At 39.1% G+C, this 16231-nt stretch overlaps 1 protein-coding gene across 2 annotated transcripts in view; it reads right to left on the reverse strand.

The window, feature by feature from the left end:
• Nucleotides 1-12484: 12484 nt before the first annotated feature.
• Arih1 (ariadne RBR E3 ubiquitin protein ligase 1) overlaps nucleotides 12485-16231 on the reverse strand; it is a 99373-nt gene continuing 95626 nt past the window's right edge. For both annotated transcript variants that reach the window (XM_076575366.1, XM_076575365.1), the window contains exon 14: nucleotides 12485-15829. In XM_076575366.1, the coding sequence (XP_076431481.1) occupies nucleotides 15745-15829 (85 nt within the window). In that variant the 3' untranslated portion in view covers nucleotides 12485-15744. The remainder of the gene's footprint in view (nucleotides 15830-16231) is intronic.

Here is a 16231-nt window from a genome sequence, read left to right on the forward strand (position 1 = left end):
TGCAGAAAGACCAGAAATTCATGAACAGCCTTAATCACATAGTGAGTTCCAGGTCAGCCTGCTTGGCTACATGAAACACTCTCCCAAAATATAGTAAGTAAATAAATAAAAATAAAGAGGAGGAAAAAGAGGCCCAACAATGCTAGCTAGCACTCAGGAGGCTGCAAACAGGATTGGCATGAATTTGAGGCTACTGTGGACTACATGTGATCTCCAGTCTAGGCTTGGCTATATGTTAAGACCTTATCTCCAAAACAAACAAGCTGGTCACAGTGGCACATGTTTGTAACCCCAGCATTTAGGAGGCAGAGGCAAGAGGATCATCCAAGATAGGCTAGTCTATATCTAAGAAGACCTTAAAGAAATGTAGAAAGTAGCTAGAGTAATGTAGGATCAGGGTCATAGGAATCACTTTTGGAAAGAGAGAGATGCATGTCAAAGGAATACTGCCAGATTTCTAAACTCAGAAACAAATTAGGTGCAGCCAAAACTATACGAAGAAACCCTATCTGGAAAAACAAAACCAAAAGGCAAAAACAAATTAGGTGAATTGTTCAGCCAGTACTAAGATGGGGTGCATTAAGGATGATGTTAGTAGAAAGTTAATGATCTTGTTTCCCAATATATAAACCTCCTTGGAAGGGACCTGTGAGGAAAATATTTTAATATGCAGAGGCTTTTATTATGTTTTAAATTTACATTTATTTATCACGAAGAGGGGTGCATATACTATGGCACATATGTAGAGGTCAGAGAACAATTTATGGAAGTCAGTTTTCTCCACTGTCAGTCCTGAGGATGGAATTCAGGCCATCGGGCTTGGCAGCAAGCATTGTTACCCGCTGACACATCTTACCCATCTCTGACCCCAGGCCTTAGAAGGAAGGTAGAGCATCCTTGTTTGTTTTTTTTTTGTTTGTTTTTGTTTTTTGGGGGTTTTTTTTTTGTTTTTTTTTATTGCAGGAGCTACCGTTTTCATAAAAAGGACATTAGTTTCTCAAATTTCATTCATCAAACTTAGTGTGTTTCAATTAGATAATCAGAATGTCCTCAAAGAAAAACCCTAGAGCTTCCATAGGGCATGTTGTGTGGTCACATGCACATCTTCATTTCCCTTAGCAAACTCCCATTAAGGTGGCCCTGCATATCAGATTGTCAGATCATGCAGCTGTGTCCGAGTGCTCAGCCAGGGCTGTTGTTTGGTTTTTATGGTTGCAGGGCAGGTGGCAGGAGAGGCAGTAAGCACAACTTCCATCTCCAGTGTAAGTTTAAAGAAGCTGCAGCTGCATTTCTCCATTTTTAGTATTTTATTAATTTATTAATAAATATCCATTTAGCCGGGCGGTGGTGGCACATGCCTTTAATCCCAGTACTTGGGAGGCAGAGCCAGGCAGATCTCTGTGAGTTCGAGGCCAGCCTGGGCTACCAAGTGAGGCCCAGGAAAGGCGCAAAGCTACACAGAGAAACCCTGTCTCGAAAAAAAAAAAAAATTAAATAAATAAATATCCATTTAGTATTCATTAATTTCTGGAATTTAAGGTCCCCAGCCAACTTTGTTCTGATGCCTCCTGCTGGGCAACTCTAGCATATCAGGCCTCTTTAGAAGTATCCAGCCCTCACAGGACCCACAACATTAGTGCCAAGAATACAGTCAATATGGTAGGAAAACACCACTTTAAAAGAACACTAGGTGTTCCTATTTTCAAAGTCCTTCAGGAACTGTTTCCTATTCATGATAGTACAAATAACAGTAATTAGTGGAGAACACTGGGAGGCAAAGCACTGCAAGCATAAACAGTGCTTTGCTTCTCAGAAAAAAATACTAGACACATCCAAATGTCCAGCACCAAGGATAGTTTAAATGAATCAAGGCAAGATGCTACTGTAAGATGTATTATCCAGCTTGTAAAAATTCCCAGAGATGTAAAGAAAAAAAGCAGGTGTAGATTATATGGGGGAAAGGTGAAGAGAATATGGTATGTTTCCATTTGTGGATTAAAAAAAAAAATTCCCAGGCCTGGAGAGATGGCTCATCAGTTAACAGCCCTTGTCACACTTGCAAAGGACTGGAATTCGGTTCCCAGCACCCACATCAGGTAACTCTCAACTGCCTGTAACTCCAGTTACATGGGATCTGACACCCCTTCCGGCTTCTGTGTTGCACATATAAATAGTCCTTCATATACAAACACATAAAATAAAAACAATAAATTCTTTAAAAACAAGAAAGATGCTGGAGACATGGCTTAGTGGTTAAGAGCACTCATTTTTGTTTTGATATTTTTGTTTGTTTGTTGAGAGAGGGTTTCTTTGGTAGCCTTGGCTATCCTGGAACTCGATCTATAGACCAGGCTGGCCTCACAGAGATCTACCTGCCTCTGTCTCCCAAGAGCTGGGATTAAAGGCGTGTGCCACCATTGCCTGGCCCAGAGCTCTTATTCTTGCAGAGGACCCAGGGTTGGTTCCTAGCACCCACATGGTGGCCCACAACTGTTCACAATTCCAGTTCCAGGGGATCCTCTTCTGACCACCACAAGCACCAGACACATACGTGGTGCAAGGACATAAATGTGAGCAAAACACTCATAACACGTAAAATATATAAATCTCAAAACAATTTTAGGGCTGGAGAGCTGGCTCAGTAGTTAAGAGCACTTGTTCTCACAAATGACGCAGGTTCAATTCCCAACACCCATACGGAGGCTCATCGCGTCCTTGATCACCAGACATGTATGTCGTGCACAGACACACCTGCAAGCAAAGCACGCATACACATAAAATAATTGTAAGAAAATTTTTTTTAAAGTGGAACAAGCTGGACAATGGTGATACATGCCTTTAATCCTAGCACTCAGGAGGCAGAGACGGGTAGGTGGATCTCTGAGTTTGAGGTCGCCTGGTCTACAGAGTGAGTTCCAGGACAGCCATGGCTATAAAGGGACACACTGGCAGTAAATGGTTACTGTACAAGTATAATGGAAGGCTAGATACAAAATAAACAAATACAAATAAGAGAAATGAAGAGCTCATCAGATAGTTTTAATAGATTAGCATCAGAAAGCCAGAGAACTTAAACAAAGTTCAATGAAAAGCATGCACATTGAAAACAAGAGGTGGGGGGGGGGAGGGAGGGGGTTGTATGAAATCTAGAGGATAATAGCAGAGACATCTACATACAGCAGTAATCTCAGGAGACAGACTGGACATGAGAAATATGTGAATTACCCAAATTTAATGAAAGAAATCAACACTGATTTGAAAAGTTCAGTAATCTCTATATAAACGAAAATGGGCCCGAGATATGGGTCATCATCCTCCTGCAGAGGACCCAAGTCAGTTCCCAGCACCCATGTCAGGCAGTTTACAACCACCTTTAACTACAGTTCTAGGGATCTGATGCTTCTGGCTTCCTCTAGCACCTGCCCTCATGAGCACATACGCACATGCAGGTACATTTATACACACATAATCTTAAAATAATAAACTCTTTTTTTGAAAAAGAAAACCTACCTAGACATGCAGGTACATTTATACACACATAATCTTAAAATAATAAAATCTTTTTTTTTTGAAAAAGAAAACTTACCTAGATGTATCACAGGCAACTTGCTAAAAAACAAACAAACAAACAAACAAAAAACCTACCTACAGTAAAATGCAACCATGTGAGGAGGGGTATCACAGGCAGTGGAAACTTGAAATGATCAAAACACCCAAGAGTACGGTACAATTAAAGTCCTGACAGAATAAAAGGTCAGCATGGAATCAGAATTCTATACCAAGCAGGAATCACTTGGGAGGTGGGGACAGGAGGATCAGAAGTTCAAGGTTATCCTTAGCTACACAGCAAATCTGAGGCCGACCTGGGCGACAAGAGACCCTGTCCCAAACAGAATGTAACAGTTCTGTATCCAAATAAAAACAGCCCTCACAAAGAAAAAGGAAAATATATTCTGCAACCAATGAGAAGTCAGAGAAGTCATTTCTGGAGAAATGACAGTGGCGGGCTGGAGATAGAACTCAGCAATAGAGCAGCCTAGTGTGGTTCAATCCCTGGCATCAGACTTGAGAAATTATATCAGATAAAACCTTAGATTGACTGGAAACTATGAAGAATATTATGTACTCTAAAGTTTATATATAAAAAGCATATAAAGCATAAAATTATAAAAGTACCATTTCTGGCACACATATATATGTGATTTCTAGTTCTAAACAGTCCCATACAGAACATATCAGCTTATTTAAATTTAAATTCACTGAAAGTAAAAATCCATTTACACTAATCACATCTAAGTGTTCAATAACCATTAATTAGCTACCATATTTTTAAGTTCAATGTATCTTCCTATCACCATATACCGTGTACTTGGACAGGGTTAGTGTTGGATGAGAGGGAACAAGAGTACTTTTGTTTTTCAAGACAGGGTTTCTCTGTGTAGCTTTGACTGTCCTGGAACTCACTCTGTAGACCAGGCTGGCCTCAAAGTCAGAGATCCACCTGCCTCTGCCTCCCGAGTGCTGGGATCAAAGGTGTGCGCCACCACCGCCCGGATTCCAAGCAAGAGGACTTTAAGCTTTACAGCATGTATCTCTGGCTCTTCTTCTTCTCCCCTTCCTAAACCTTTCCCCTTCCATTTTTAAACATTATTTAACTTATTAAAGGAAGCTGGTGCCATGGTGTGTGTGTATGGATGAGAAAGGACAACTTGCAGAAATCAGTTCTTTCCCACCATGTGGGGCTTGGGGATGGAACTCAGGCCATCAGATTCAGCAGTAATCATCTTTACCTGCTGAGCCATCTTCCTCCCCCTCCCCCCCCACCCCCCACCCCCCACCCCGGCTTTTAAATAGATAAGTTTATACTTGCCTGCAGATAGGCAGGCAGCAGGCTGGACAGTAACTAGAGTACAGCCTGCAGCCTAGCCATTTAAAAATAGCTCAAGGGTTTAGTCTTTGAACTGAATTTAGCCCACTGTATAGTATGTTAACTCTTCCCTCTGAGAAACTCTTATGACACTTCTAACAGAATCAGAAAAGGCATCTGATAAAATTTAGCAATGCTTCCTATTAAAAATGCTTAGTAAAATGGGAATAGAAATGAACTCCCACAGGTTTGTAAGATGCATATATTTAAAAAAAAAAAAACCTTACCACTACATATCACACTTAACAAAAAACCATGATATCTTTACTTTCTAATGCTGAGAACAGAATCAGAATGTCACTGTTACATTTTTCTAGCACTAGATTTTGTCACCAGGATGGAAGGGCAAGACAAAACGCTAAGCAATACAAAAGGGAGACATGGAGGTTATCCAGAAGATAAAGCTACTAGCTGCAAAAACCCGACAACCTGAGTTCAATTCCCATGTAAAAAGTTAAGAGGTGTGGGTTATCCTGCATGGAGTAAGCCAGGCAGCATCAGAAACACTAAAGCCCACCTCAGCAAGGTGGAAGATAAGAACATTGTTCTCTGACCTCCACACAGACAAAATAAAAATGGGAAAAACCAAAAACAAACAAACAAAAAAAAGTAAAAACATCATTTACAGAAATGATTTTGCATATATGAAACCCACAGAGCTATTTCTAGAATAGGTTTATTAAGTGGGCTTCAAGATCAATATGTAAGATCAATTTTATTTCTTTATAAGAGCAAAAATAGAAATGACATTTTAAAATATTTTTTAAAAAGTATCAGCCTGACATGGTCACTCACATCGATAACAACAGTACTCAAATGGTTAAGGCAGAAAAATCTGAATTCAAGGACAGCTTGTGCCACAAGCATGAGACCCTGTCTAAAAAAACAAAAAACATATATATGTATATATACATACATACATACATACATACACACACACACACACATGCATATACCCAAGGGAAAAAGCTAAGGGAAACTACAAAGCACTACTAGGAAAAAAATAAAATAAAAAAATAAGAAACTCTAAATAGCTAAGCATGGGGGCACATGCCTGCAACCCCAGTACTTGAGGTAAAATCATTCCTAGTTATATATAAGAAGTTCAAGGTTAATATGGGCTACTTGAGAGCCTACCTCAAAACACAAGCAAAAAAAAAAGTAAACAAAAAACATAAATGGCAATATATGTACCATGTTTATGAACAGAGATTAACTCATCCCTAATAAAATATTAACTCTTCCTAAACTGACCTGATTTCAACGCAACCCATCAAGATTTTCAACCTAAGTGCCAACCTAGAGCTAATGGGGGGAGGGGGATAGAAAATCCTTTAAATAAGCTGCTGGAACTGAATATCCATGTTGAAACAAAATGTGATTCTGTTAACAGAAATCAACTTTGAAATATTAGGTCACCTAAATGTAAAATGCCATAAATGTTTAAACAACTAACTTGAGATGGATCATAAATTTCCAGCAGAAAACATACTGCTTATGATACTGAACTTATTAAATCATAAAACCAGAATTTATGTAAGTCAAAATACAAAATTACAAGCTGAACACCAATAACACAGACACTGCAGTCCTAGAAATATCAGGGGCTGAGGGAGGAGGATCATTTGAGCCCAGGAATTTAAAGCTAGCCTGGGCAAAACAACAAGACCCTGTGTCAAAATAAAATGAAATAAAAAGTAGGCCTAGCATGTAATTTCCCAGTAATGCAAAATAACTGTCACAACTTCCATTGCTAGGTATTTCATACATGCTAAGCAAGCACTTAACCAAAACGGAGTATGTTTATACCACCAAGGGAAAATAACATAAATTAAAATCAGTTATTTCCTACCTGCTAAGATAGGTAGTATAAAAAGTAAACACTGATAGAGCTAGATGTGGTGCATGTCTATAATCATAGTGTTTAGGAGGCGGAGGCAGGAGCTTCTTAAATTCAAGTCATGCCTGAGCTACACAAACTCCTGTCTCAAAAACCAACCACTGACAACAGGAATGTTTAGATATGGAGAAACTAGAGATTGGATATATCATTCATAGGCACACAAAATGATGCACGCTTTGTATAGGACAGTCTATGGCCTTAAACATAAGGTAACCATGTGACCCAACTAATCTGACTGTTAGGTATTTAATCAGGAGAAAAAATGTATCTAAAAACATTTAGAGAGATGGCTGGTTTAGAGCACTGGCAGCTCTTGAAAGAGGACCCGGCATCTACATGGTGGCTCACAATCATTTAACTCCATTTCTAAGGGATACAGTGCCTTCCAAAGACATAGACCTATATTCAGGCAAATACCTATACACAATTAAAAAAATTAAAAACTCATATAGCCCCAAATAGGAAACAAGAGTTATTGGTAGGAAACTGGATAAACTGGTATTATGTATAGGATGTTTTACTTTTCAGCCTACAGAATGATCGAACTTATAATATGGAGAATCTTTAAGGCATTATGAATTAGCCACCCAAGAGTACATATGACCCATTTATATGAAGTTCAAAAGTGAGCACACTGACCTTGAGTGATTGAAACCAACAAGTAGGCACTGGAAAGGGGCCTCAAAGATAGCATTAAAGAGAGCTCCATCATTTTTGGGTTATTACACAGGCGTACACAGTTCTTAAAATACCCAACTAAATGTAAGATGTGTACAGTATGACCAATTAAATACACGATGAATATGGAATTCCTATTCCAGGAGCATGTGTTTCCAAGTCTGTTTTCTTCAGTATAATTTGTGGGCTCTTGTCTGCTCAGGGCAATGCCCTAGATTATGAAATTTATCTTAGAGACACACACACGTCCTTTAAAGAAACAACATTTGCAATCTGTGAAACAATTTCATGGAACCAGCTGATTACATGAATTAGTGTGCCAACATTTGGTAACTGTAAGGCAATGACTTTATTCATTTGATTTTTACAATATATCATGGAGATCTTTTGTTTCTTCTTTTATTTTTTTATAACTTTTTTTTTTGAAACAGGGTTTCTCTGTGTAGCTTTGTGCCTTTCCTGGAACTCTCTTTGGAGACCAGGCTGGCCTTGAACTCACAGAGATCCGCCTGCCTCTGCCTCCCAAGTGCTGGGATTAAAGGCGTGCGCCACCACCACCCAGCCGGAGATCTTTTTAAGTACATATTTTGTTGACTTTATTGAAAGCTTGTCAAAATAATGAAAACAAATTTTGGGAGAGAAAGGGCATAAAGAACGCTATCACCACTCTTCTCGAGGCATATTCTCTGGCGTTTACTGTCATGACCTTTATAGTATTCCAAGTCATTCCCTAGAAAGGGCATAGTGGCACACACCTAAAATCCCAGCACCAAGAGGGTTGCAACTTAAAGGCCAGTCTGGACCTTTATATAATTTATGGTGATATTTTATTTGTATTCATAAATAAAGTTACCCGGTGGGTCAGAGCTATTAGCAAGCCATAGGAAAACAGGGCAGTGGTGGCGTACACGTGGTAGGCAGAGCTAGGTAAGTCTCTGTGTGTTCAGGGATACAGTCAGTATTGGATATACATGCCTTTAATCTCAATACCAATCAATAGAAAACCTGGAGGTCTATGCAGACAGGCCGTGGTGAGGTGGTCATGTGGTTGGGTTTATAACCAATGAGAAGGCAGAACAGAAACACTATAAAAAGACAGACACACAGGAAGTAGTTCTGGTTCGGAGAGATAGGACCACCGCAGGAAGGGTAAGGTTTTAGCTCTCAGCTCTGACCTCTTGGCTTTCTTCTTTGCATTGGTTCTGTGTTTCTTATTTAATAAGACGGTTGGTTACATCTACAATGACCTTTACAGTATTCCAAGTCATTCCCTAGAAAGGGCATAGTGGCACACACCTAAAATCCCAGCACCAAGAGGGTTGCAACTTAAAGGCCAGTCTGGACCTTTATATAATTTTAGCAAGATCCTGTCTCACACTGAATAAAAATTTGAAAGTACATCTTTTCCAAATCAAGTGAATACTCAGGTCATACTTTCCTATTAGAAAATTCTAGCATTTGTCTTATATAGGTAGAAATGAACCACAAGCCAAGATATGTGATAGGAATTTATTAATAAGCAAACATCTTCTTTCATACCAGGAATACCAGCAATTAAGTTATAAATAACTTGAGAGTGAATGTAGTTAACAACTTCAGAGCATCCCATTAGAATGTCTACTGTCCAAGTAAGCCCACAAAAGGTCATCTATAAGTGCAGATCATATTTTATACTACACTCCAAGGAAATGATACCAACAGGAGTAGCAGAGTTCTCTCTTTAAGAGCAAGCTACAATAATTGTTTTTGGATAGGGTCCCTTCAAGTTTTAGGATATAAATTCCTGAATCCCTGTCTGATCCACCTCTTCCAGAGAGCTGGGTCCCCATGGTATAAGATTCAAATAGCTATTCGTGTGAAGTCACCAGTATTGCACTGTTTGATTTTGTATACAGAAATCTTATTTACTTGACTTCTCTATCAGACAGTAGGTAGCTTGCAAAGTTAATGACCCACCCAACTTTCACACAGGTGTAGTCAGGGAGGAGGGCTTTACAGGTGCTAGTTAAGGCACAAAGTAATCCTCAGGAAACATTACTTTATGCATCTAGAGCCAATTCCATCATGTCAAGATTGGCCATCTTTGAATGGTCTGAAGATATAAGGCCCTTCTTCACTCGTTAAAATAGGGTGGCTCCTAAACATGAGGAAATGCTTGGTTTATCTGAGGTCTTCAACAAAAGCAACCTGTTCTGAGTAGAACAATCAAATGAATTTGCCACCGAGTTCCTAGAATAACTTAATAATTTTAGAAGTCTTAAGTCCCAGCAGATACATTGGTAAAACTGAATAGTGTAAAGTGGCCAAATATAGCCCCCACCTGGTAAGAGGCTGGGTTACAGAACAACCCATTTGCACAGACAGCCTAGGTTAACAGCTTCACACAAATTGACAGACCCCTTTGGTTGACTGTTGAACCTGCAGTGTCCAACACTGTATTAAAGGAACTTAATTCTACCCCTTGCTAATGGGAGTGAGGGTAATTATCCATTTTCACTAAATTTTATTTTTATCAAATGAGGAAGGTAACTGTGGTGATTTAGATGATAATGGTTCATATAGGCTCATATTTCAATACTTAGTCCCAAGTGGATAGAACTGTTTGGGAAGGATTAGAAGGTGTGGCCTTGAGGGGGTATGTCATGGGGGCAGGCTTCTCGATTTCAAAAATCTCATGGCATCATTCCCAGTGTGCTCATTCTGCCTACTTGAGGATCAAGATGTGAACGCTCAGCCACCATGACTCTAACCATCTGAAACTGTAAGTCCAATTAAAAACTTTCTTTTATATGTTGCCTTTGTCATGGTGTTTTGTCACAATAGAAAAGTAACTAATCAAAACACAAGAGACCTAAATTAAGTATTTCTTAAGATTTATAACTAGGCTTTATTTTACCCATTCTTTGATTCCCACAATATTCTTTTTTTTTTAAAGCAATATAATAGAATATATGGAATCAGACAAGTATGGACACACTATGAACTCAAGGTTTAACATTTAGTGATCTGACAGTATTTTCTTAGAATCCAGCTCTAATGGGAGTAATCGATCCCTATTTACCTAACTTAGTATGCATTTGAGTTTGAGACCCCTGAATCCCCCATGGATGCATTGTTGAGAAGCTAAGTGCCAAAGTGACTGGTACTTTGACAAGTTTATAACTTGGCAACTACAATGAAAAACATCCTAATGGCCCCAATCCATAACAGGTGAAAACAGTTTTCCCCCAAAAAGCAGTATCACTTCTCCCATTAAATGCTTGAGAAGATTAGCAGGTGCCTTAAACACACCCACACACCCACACCCACACCCACACACACACCCACACACACAAAGAAAATTCCAAACTTTACTTTTATTCTTAGTCAGCATTGACTTCCAATTGAGTTTTTAGGTGTCTAGGTTGGCTAATTCAACTTGAAAAACCAAGAGATGCACATTGTTTAAAATATATACCAACTGCCCAAAGGGGGGAGTGGAACCTTAAGTCTACAGTTTTCATTTCTGAAGGAGCCAAGATTTCCCCATTATGCTGTTTATCTAAAAATAAAACAAAAACAAAAACAAAAAAAACCCTCCCAAGGTGTTAGGTATGGTAGTACATACTGCAATCCCAACACCCAGGAGGCAGAGGCAGGAGGAAAGTTTTAAATTGGAGGTCAGCCTGGGCTATAGTGCTGAGATTCTGTGGTAATAAAAACAAACGAAGACCCCCCCCCCCAAAACAAAAAACCCCAAAACCAAAAATTCCCAGACTCTCCAGTTGCAGGGATAAATGCTGAGCTCAAATGGTTACTTGCTAAGCTGGGCATAGTGGCACATGCCTGTCATTCTAGCACTTGAGAGGCAGAGGCAAGATGATCAGCAGTTCAAGGCCATCCTTGGCTACCTAAGTTCTAGACTCAGACTCACTTGGGCTACAAAAGATCTTGTCTTTAAAAGAACCAAAAAGAAAAAAAATAGCTGCCACTCTCTGCATTTTCAGCTATCATGTATAAAAGAGACCTTGTAACAAGTCCCAGCAGGCCATCCAAATTCAAGGTCAACTGCAAATACCCTATAAAGTTACACTAAGCTATTTATTCCCAACTGTCATATGTGGTCTGGGTGACACTGGTAACTAGTACTTCAAATGATATACAGGGACTGGCTGCCCCAACTGCACGTGGGGAAGGGCTCTCTTCTAGTCACGGCTGGTTTCTAGAAGAAATTAGGACCACAATGGTGAATGACACCATAGCTCTCTAAAAGGAGCGTTGCTAGGCATAACTGCTGTTAAAGTATGGTTCAGAAACACAGCACTAAATGACACTTCTGGTCATGGATACTACATAATTCTGAGACCGGAATAAGAAAATTGTACAGAGAGGTAGCTGGATGTTGCTCTGGTCCTAGATAATCTTACTGAGTCTTATTGTTCTCTTCTGTGAAATACAATCTTTACTCCACTTGTTTGAGAGTAAGTGCTTTGAAGATGGAAGTGACAGATTACACTATTGATGGGATAAGACTCACTGTCCTAAAGTCTGGACTTGGTTATTGTATCATTAACAATATCTACAAGTATCTTCAGCTTTGAGACTGCTTTACAGCGACCATCAGCTTCTACATGAAAGTAAGGTGAAGTACTTTTGAGGCTGAGAATAGTATTTTAAATATCTTATTTAAAAAAACAAAAACCTGACATTGAGGATCTGAGCATCTAGATGTGTATCACTATTAGAACATAAACAATCTAAATTCCATGTTTGCGATTTGGAAACCAGAAAGCTTTCAGAAGTACTTCTGAAAGTTTCATTAGCCAAATTAAATGATGGGGATGGTCTCATTCACAGTTCCCTACCTAGGACCTGAACCAATTTTTGACAGTTTATATTAAATAGGAACAGTGAATAAGGCACATTATTCAGGTGGCTGTTATCCACCTAATTCATCTGTTTTCAGCTATAAAAATAAACATAAGTAACTAATGGAATAACAAAATAAATGTTTATTTTATTAGAATTAGGAATGTTCTTTCCCTCTGGGCAACCTGAACAGTCCAGTTACAATGAAAATCTAAGAACAGTTATTTCCACAGCACAAGGTGCTCTATGCACAAAATTACAGGGTTAGGAGCATTTAATCAATTTATCGATCTGATTGTCTCACCAACCCACCCCATCCCATTCCCCAAGTGCTCTATATCGGGATATGTGGCTAAAATAATGTTACATTAAGTCCTTTTACTCTCTTGTTCTAAGTTTCAACTCCTAATCACAGGTGAACCACACATTACACTGCAGATTCAACCATTTCAAACCAAGTCAGTCAGTCTTGGATCTATTGGTATGTATGTATACACGTGTGTCTTTAATATATTTATTTAAACACACATAAAACATATACAATCTGAGTTGCAGCAAATTACAAAGAATTTAGAGTCTGGTGATGTTATATGCTACTCCATTTACCACAATAGTATGTCTCCTGAGCTTTGGATCAAAATTTTATTGTAAATCATTAAAAGTTCACCTGCTGCTCAATGAATTGCTCAAATGAAGCATGTGCCTAGAATGTAACTGACCTCAAAAACACAAGGAGACCCTTGTGCTTACTGTAAGTAGAGCCCTCTGAGAGACTTAGGGAGGTCAAATAGGAAAGTTGTCAAACAATATGGCTTGCCTATCCCAGCTGGGGGCACTGAAGCTACTAACAAAAGCAGTTAAATTCTGAAAACTCTGTTAGATGTGGAGACAGTTGTTAAAAGCTTGGATGTAGCAGAAAGGCCAATTCACCTTGATCCACACAGATTATGAGTGCAATACCCTCAAGTCCCATGTGAGCACTGGGACTAGGAAGTGTCACCAACTGCACTATCCCTCCATGGGTGGGGACTGGGACTATAAGGTGCAAACACTCTTTTGGATACTTGTTGCAAGGGCAGGGCGTGAAGAGGACTTCTGACACTCAGACCTAGATACTGCGAAGTTAACTGTTTTTAAACACCACATACACAAAGCATTTTAAGGGACCATATATCTATGTGACAATTCTGGTTGCTTTTCAAAGTCACCAGGAAAAGGAACTTACTTTGAGCTTTCTTTGAAATCTCGTTGGTTTTGATAAATGTTGCTTTTTTTTTTAAAGACTGATGCAATTATTTAAAATAAAGTCAAATGGATAATGGGGGAAAGACAGGGCAAAGAGAAAATGGAGAAGCAGACACAAGTTCAGATTTGCACCTGAGGTGACAAGGGAAGGGAAGAAAAAAGACAGAAGTAAAGTTGATCCTAAAGCGACAAGTGGTTTAAGGAAGCAGCATAGCACACTCAGCAAACATTCACTGATTTGTGATGGGAAAAGAACAGTTGCAAGTACATCTCATGTAACAACCTTTCTAAAAGGAAAAGTAGGGTGATTCAGCAAAGCCTAACTTAGGCAAAAAGCCAGAGGAAAGTGAACCTACTTCCCAATGGAGTAATAAGATGTACAATGCAAGAACAGACACAGCTGCCTCACAAATGGTAAACACTCCCTAGGCACAAGACAGTTAAAGGAAGACGAAGAGGTCCTCAGCCAAAACTGGCATTTAATAGTTATACCTCTTGATCTAGTTGCCTAGTTCACTCTGCACTCTAATATAAAACTGACAGTCTTAGGGATGCTGACCTGTCGAAAAATACCACAGGCAGAATGGCCTAAACAGGTATATAGTTAATAAAACCACCACCATCCTTTACTTTTAACATAGCTTTTAGTAGAAATTTCATAAAAATGGACATCACAGCTAAAATGCATTATTAATTCTCCTATATGCTGACAATAGAAAAGAAGCAAACTCAGTGATTCCTACTCAAATGCACTGGATGGGAGGAGTATCAATGTTCTAGTGGTGTTTGCCTTCAAACTGAACCCACCGCAACACACACAAGCAATTTCAATATCCACCATTTAAAATTCACAATCTCGGACTAAGTGAATGGCTATTTATTTATACTTAAAGTGAAAACATTGTATTCAACACCCTAACATAAAGAAGGGATGAGACGAGCCATAACTAAAATTTCAAAAGGCTCAAAGCAGCAATTCAGGAAAAATAAAACAGGAAAAGAAAATTTGAAATGCTTCCTCCAGACGTGATGGGGAGGCCTAGGAAGCCCACAGCCGTGTGCATAACGTGCGCACATGGGCTGGGATAGAGGCATCAAGGCCACACAGGAAAGAGGAAGTTGGGACAGGATCATTCATGAACTGAAGCAACAAACCCCTTGTAGTCTTTCACAGGCCACAGCATTTGCTCAGGACTTGATTCCCTTGTTCTATCTACATCTAGAAGCTGGGAATGCAAGGCATGAGTCCCATGGCCAGGAAAAGACAGAACCAAACCAGAAAGGGCAAACTGACCTCAGGAAAGGGAAACTGAAGCACTCTAGTTAGGTCTTGCAGAGGTGCTTAACATACACACCTTTATCCCAACCCCAACCCTGGAAAGATAAAGCCAACTGAAAGAAAATGCACAGCAAATAGACATAATCTTGAAGCTTTTTAAAGAATAAATATTTTTGTAATTAAACATTATGCAAACACGTGCCACGCTTGCTTTATCCATGCATATGCGCTATATACAATTTTGAAAAATACTGTGTTGTCCTCTTGTTTTAAAAGTCATATACAAAGTGTTTGTGTTTTTTGTTTAATCCTCTTGCTGCCTACCCATTCCCCTCCTAAGAATTTCCTTACAAGTAGCTAATAATCATTATTCACTCATGACCGTAGGGTATGAGAGAAAGTGACTCCAACTGTGTGTGTGTGGGGTGTGTATGTGCAGGGGAAGAAGGGGAAGAGGTCCTTTACCAAAGTACAACAAAATGGCTGGTTTGGACATGAAAAGCAGGGTCAAGGAGCTATTTGAAATTTTAACTGTACTACACTGGGGTGGGGGGTGGGGGGGGCGGAGAAAAAGGAAGTCAGCTTTGAGAATGAAGCTACGTTACAAGTTAAAGTTGGAGGGCTTTTTGTGTGTCTGTCACACTTTGTTGGCGGCCTAGAATACTGTTGTACAATGGTTTATCTACCTTTTTTATTACAATATAATTTACTGAAACTTTCCGTTAACAAAACAGAATTCTGGTACTACAGACCAGCGGTGTCAGAATAGGCTTAGTGCCTCCTTGTTTGTGTTTGTGTTTGTTTTAATTGCATGAGCACTCTAGATGGTAAAGTTTTCAGAGTTCATTTTATGCAGGGCCATTCTCAGTCCTCAATGTACTCCCACAGATCTTTTTCATAGCCTTCATGCACATGCTGTAACAAAACCCTTCGTCGACTCTCACAGTATCTGTAATCAAAGAGAAAACAAAAACAAAAACAACTTGTCATCAGCCTCTGATAATGAAAAAAAGAGGCATTTACCATTTCTAAAAAGAACTACTCTATAGTTTGCCCAGATTTTGAAAAAAAAAAAAAAAAAAAAAAAAAAAAAAAAAAAAAAACACCCGCTATTACTATGACCATTTTCAGATTGTGTACAGACACACCAAACTGCTTCTACCTCTTCTAAGGACGGTTTTTTGCTTTCTTTCACTGCTGGAAATCAAACCTAGGATGCTGTGCATGCTAGACAAATACTCTACCACTGATCTAGCCTTTCAGCCTAGGATTTCCATTTTTTTTTTTTTTTTTTCAAACTCAGATTTCCAGTGCCAGAAATTAATTTTAGAATCTTCCATGTTTTAGAAGT

This window comes from Peromyscus maniculatus, chromosome 7 (genome assembly GCF_049852395.1).
Source record: "Peromyscus maniculatus bairdii isolate BWxNUB_F1_BW_parent chromosome 7, HU_Pman_BW_mat_3.1, whole genome shotgun sequence".
NCBI lineage: Eukaryota > Metazoa > Chordata > Mammalia > Rodentia > Cricetidae > Peromyscus > Peromyscus maniculatus.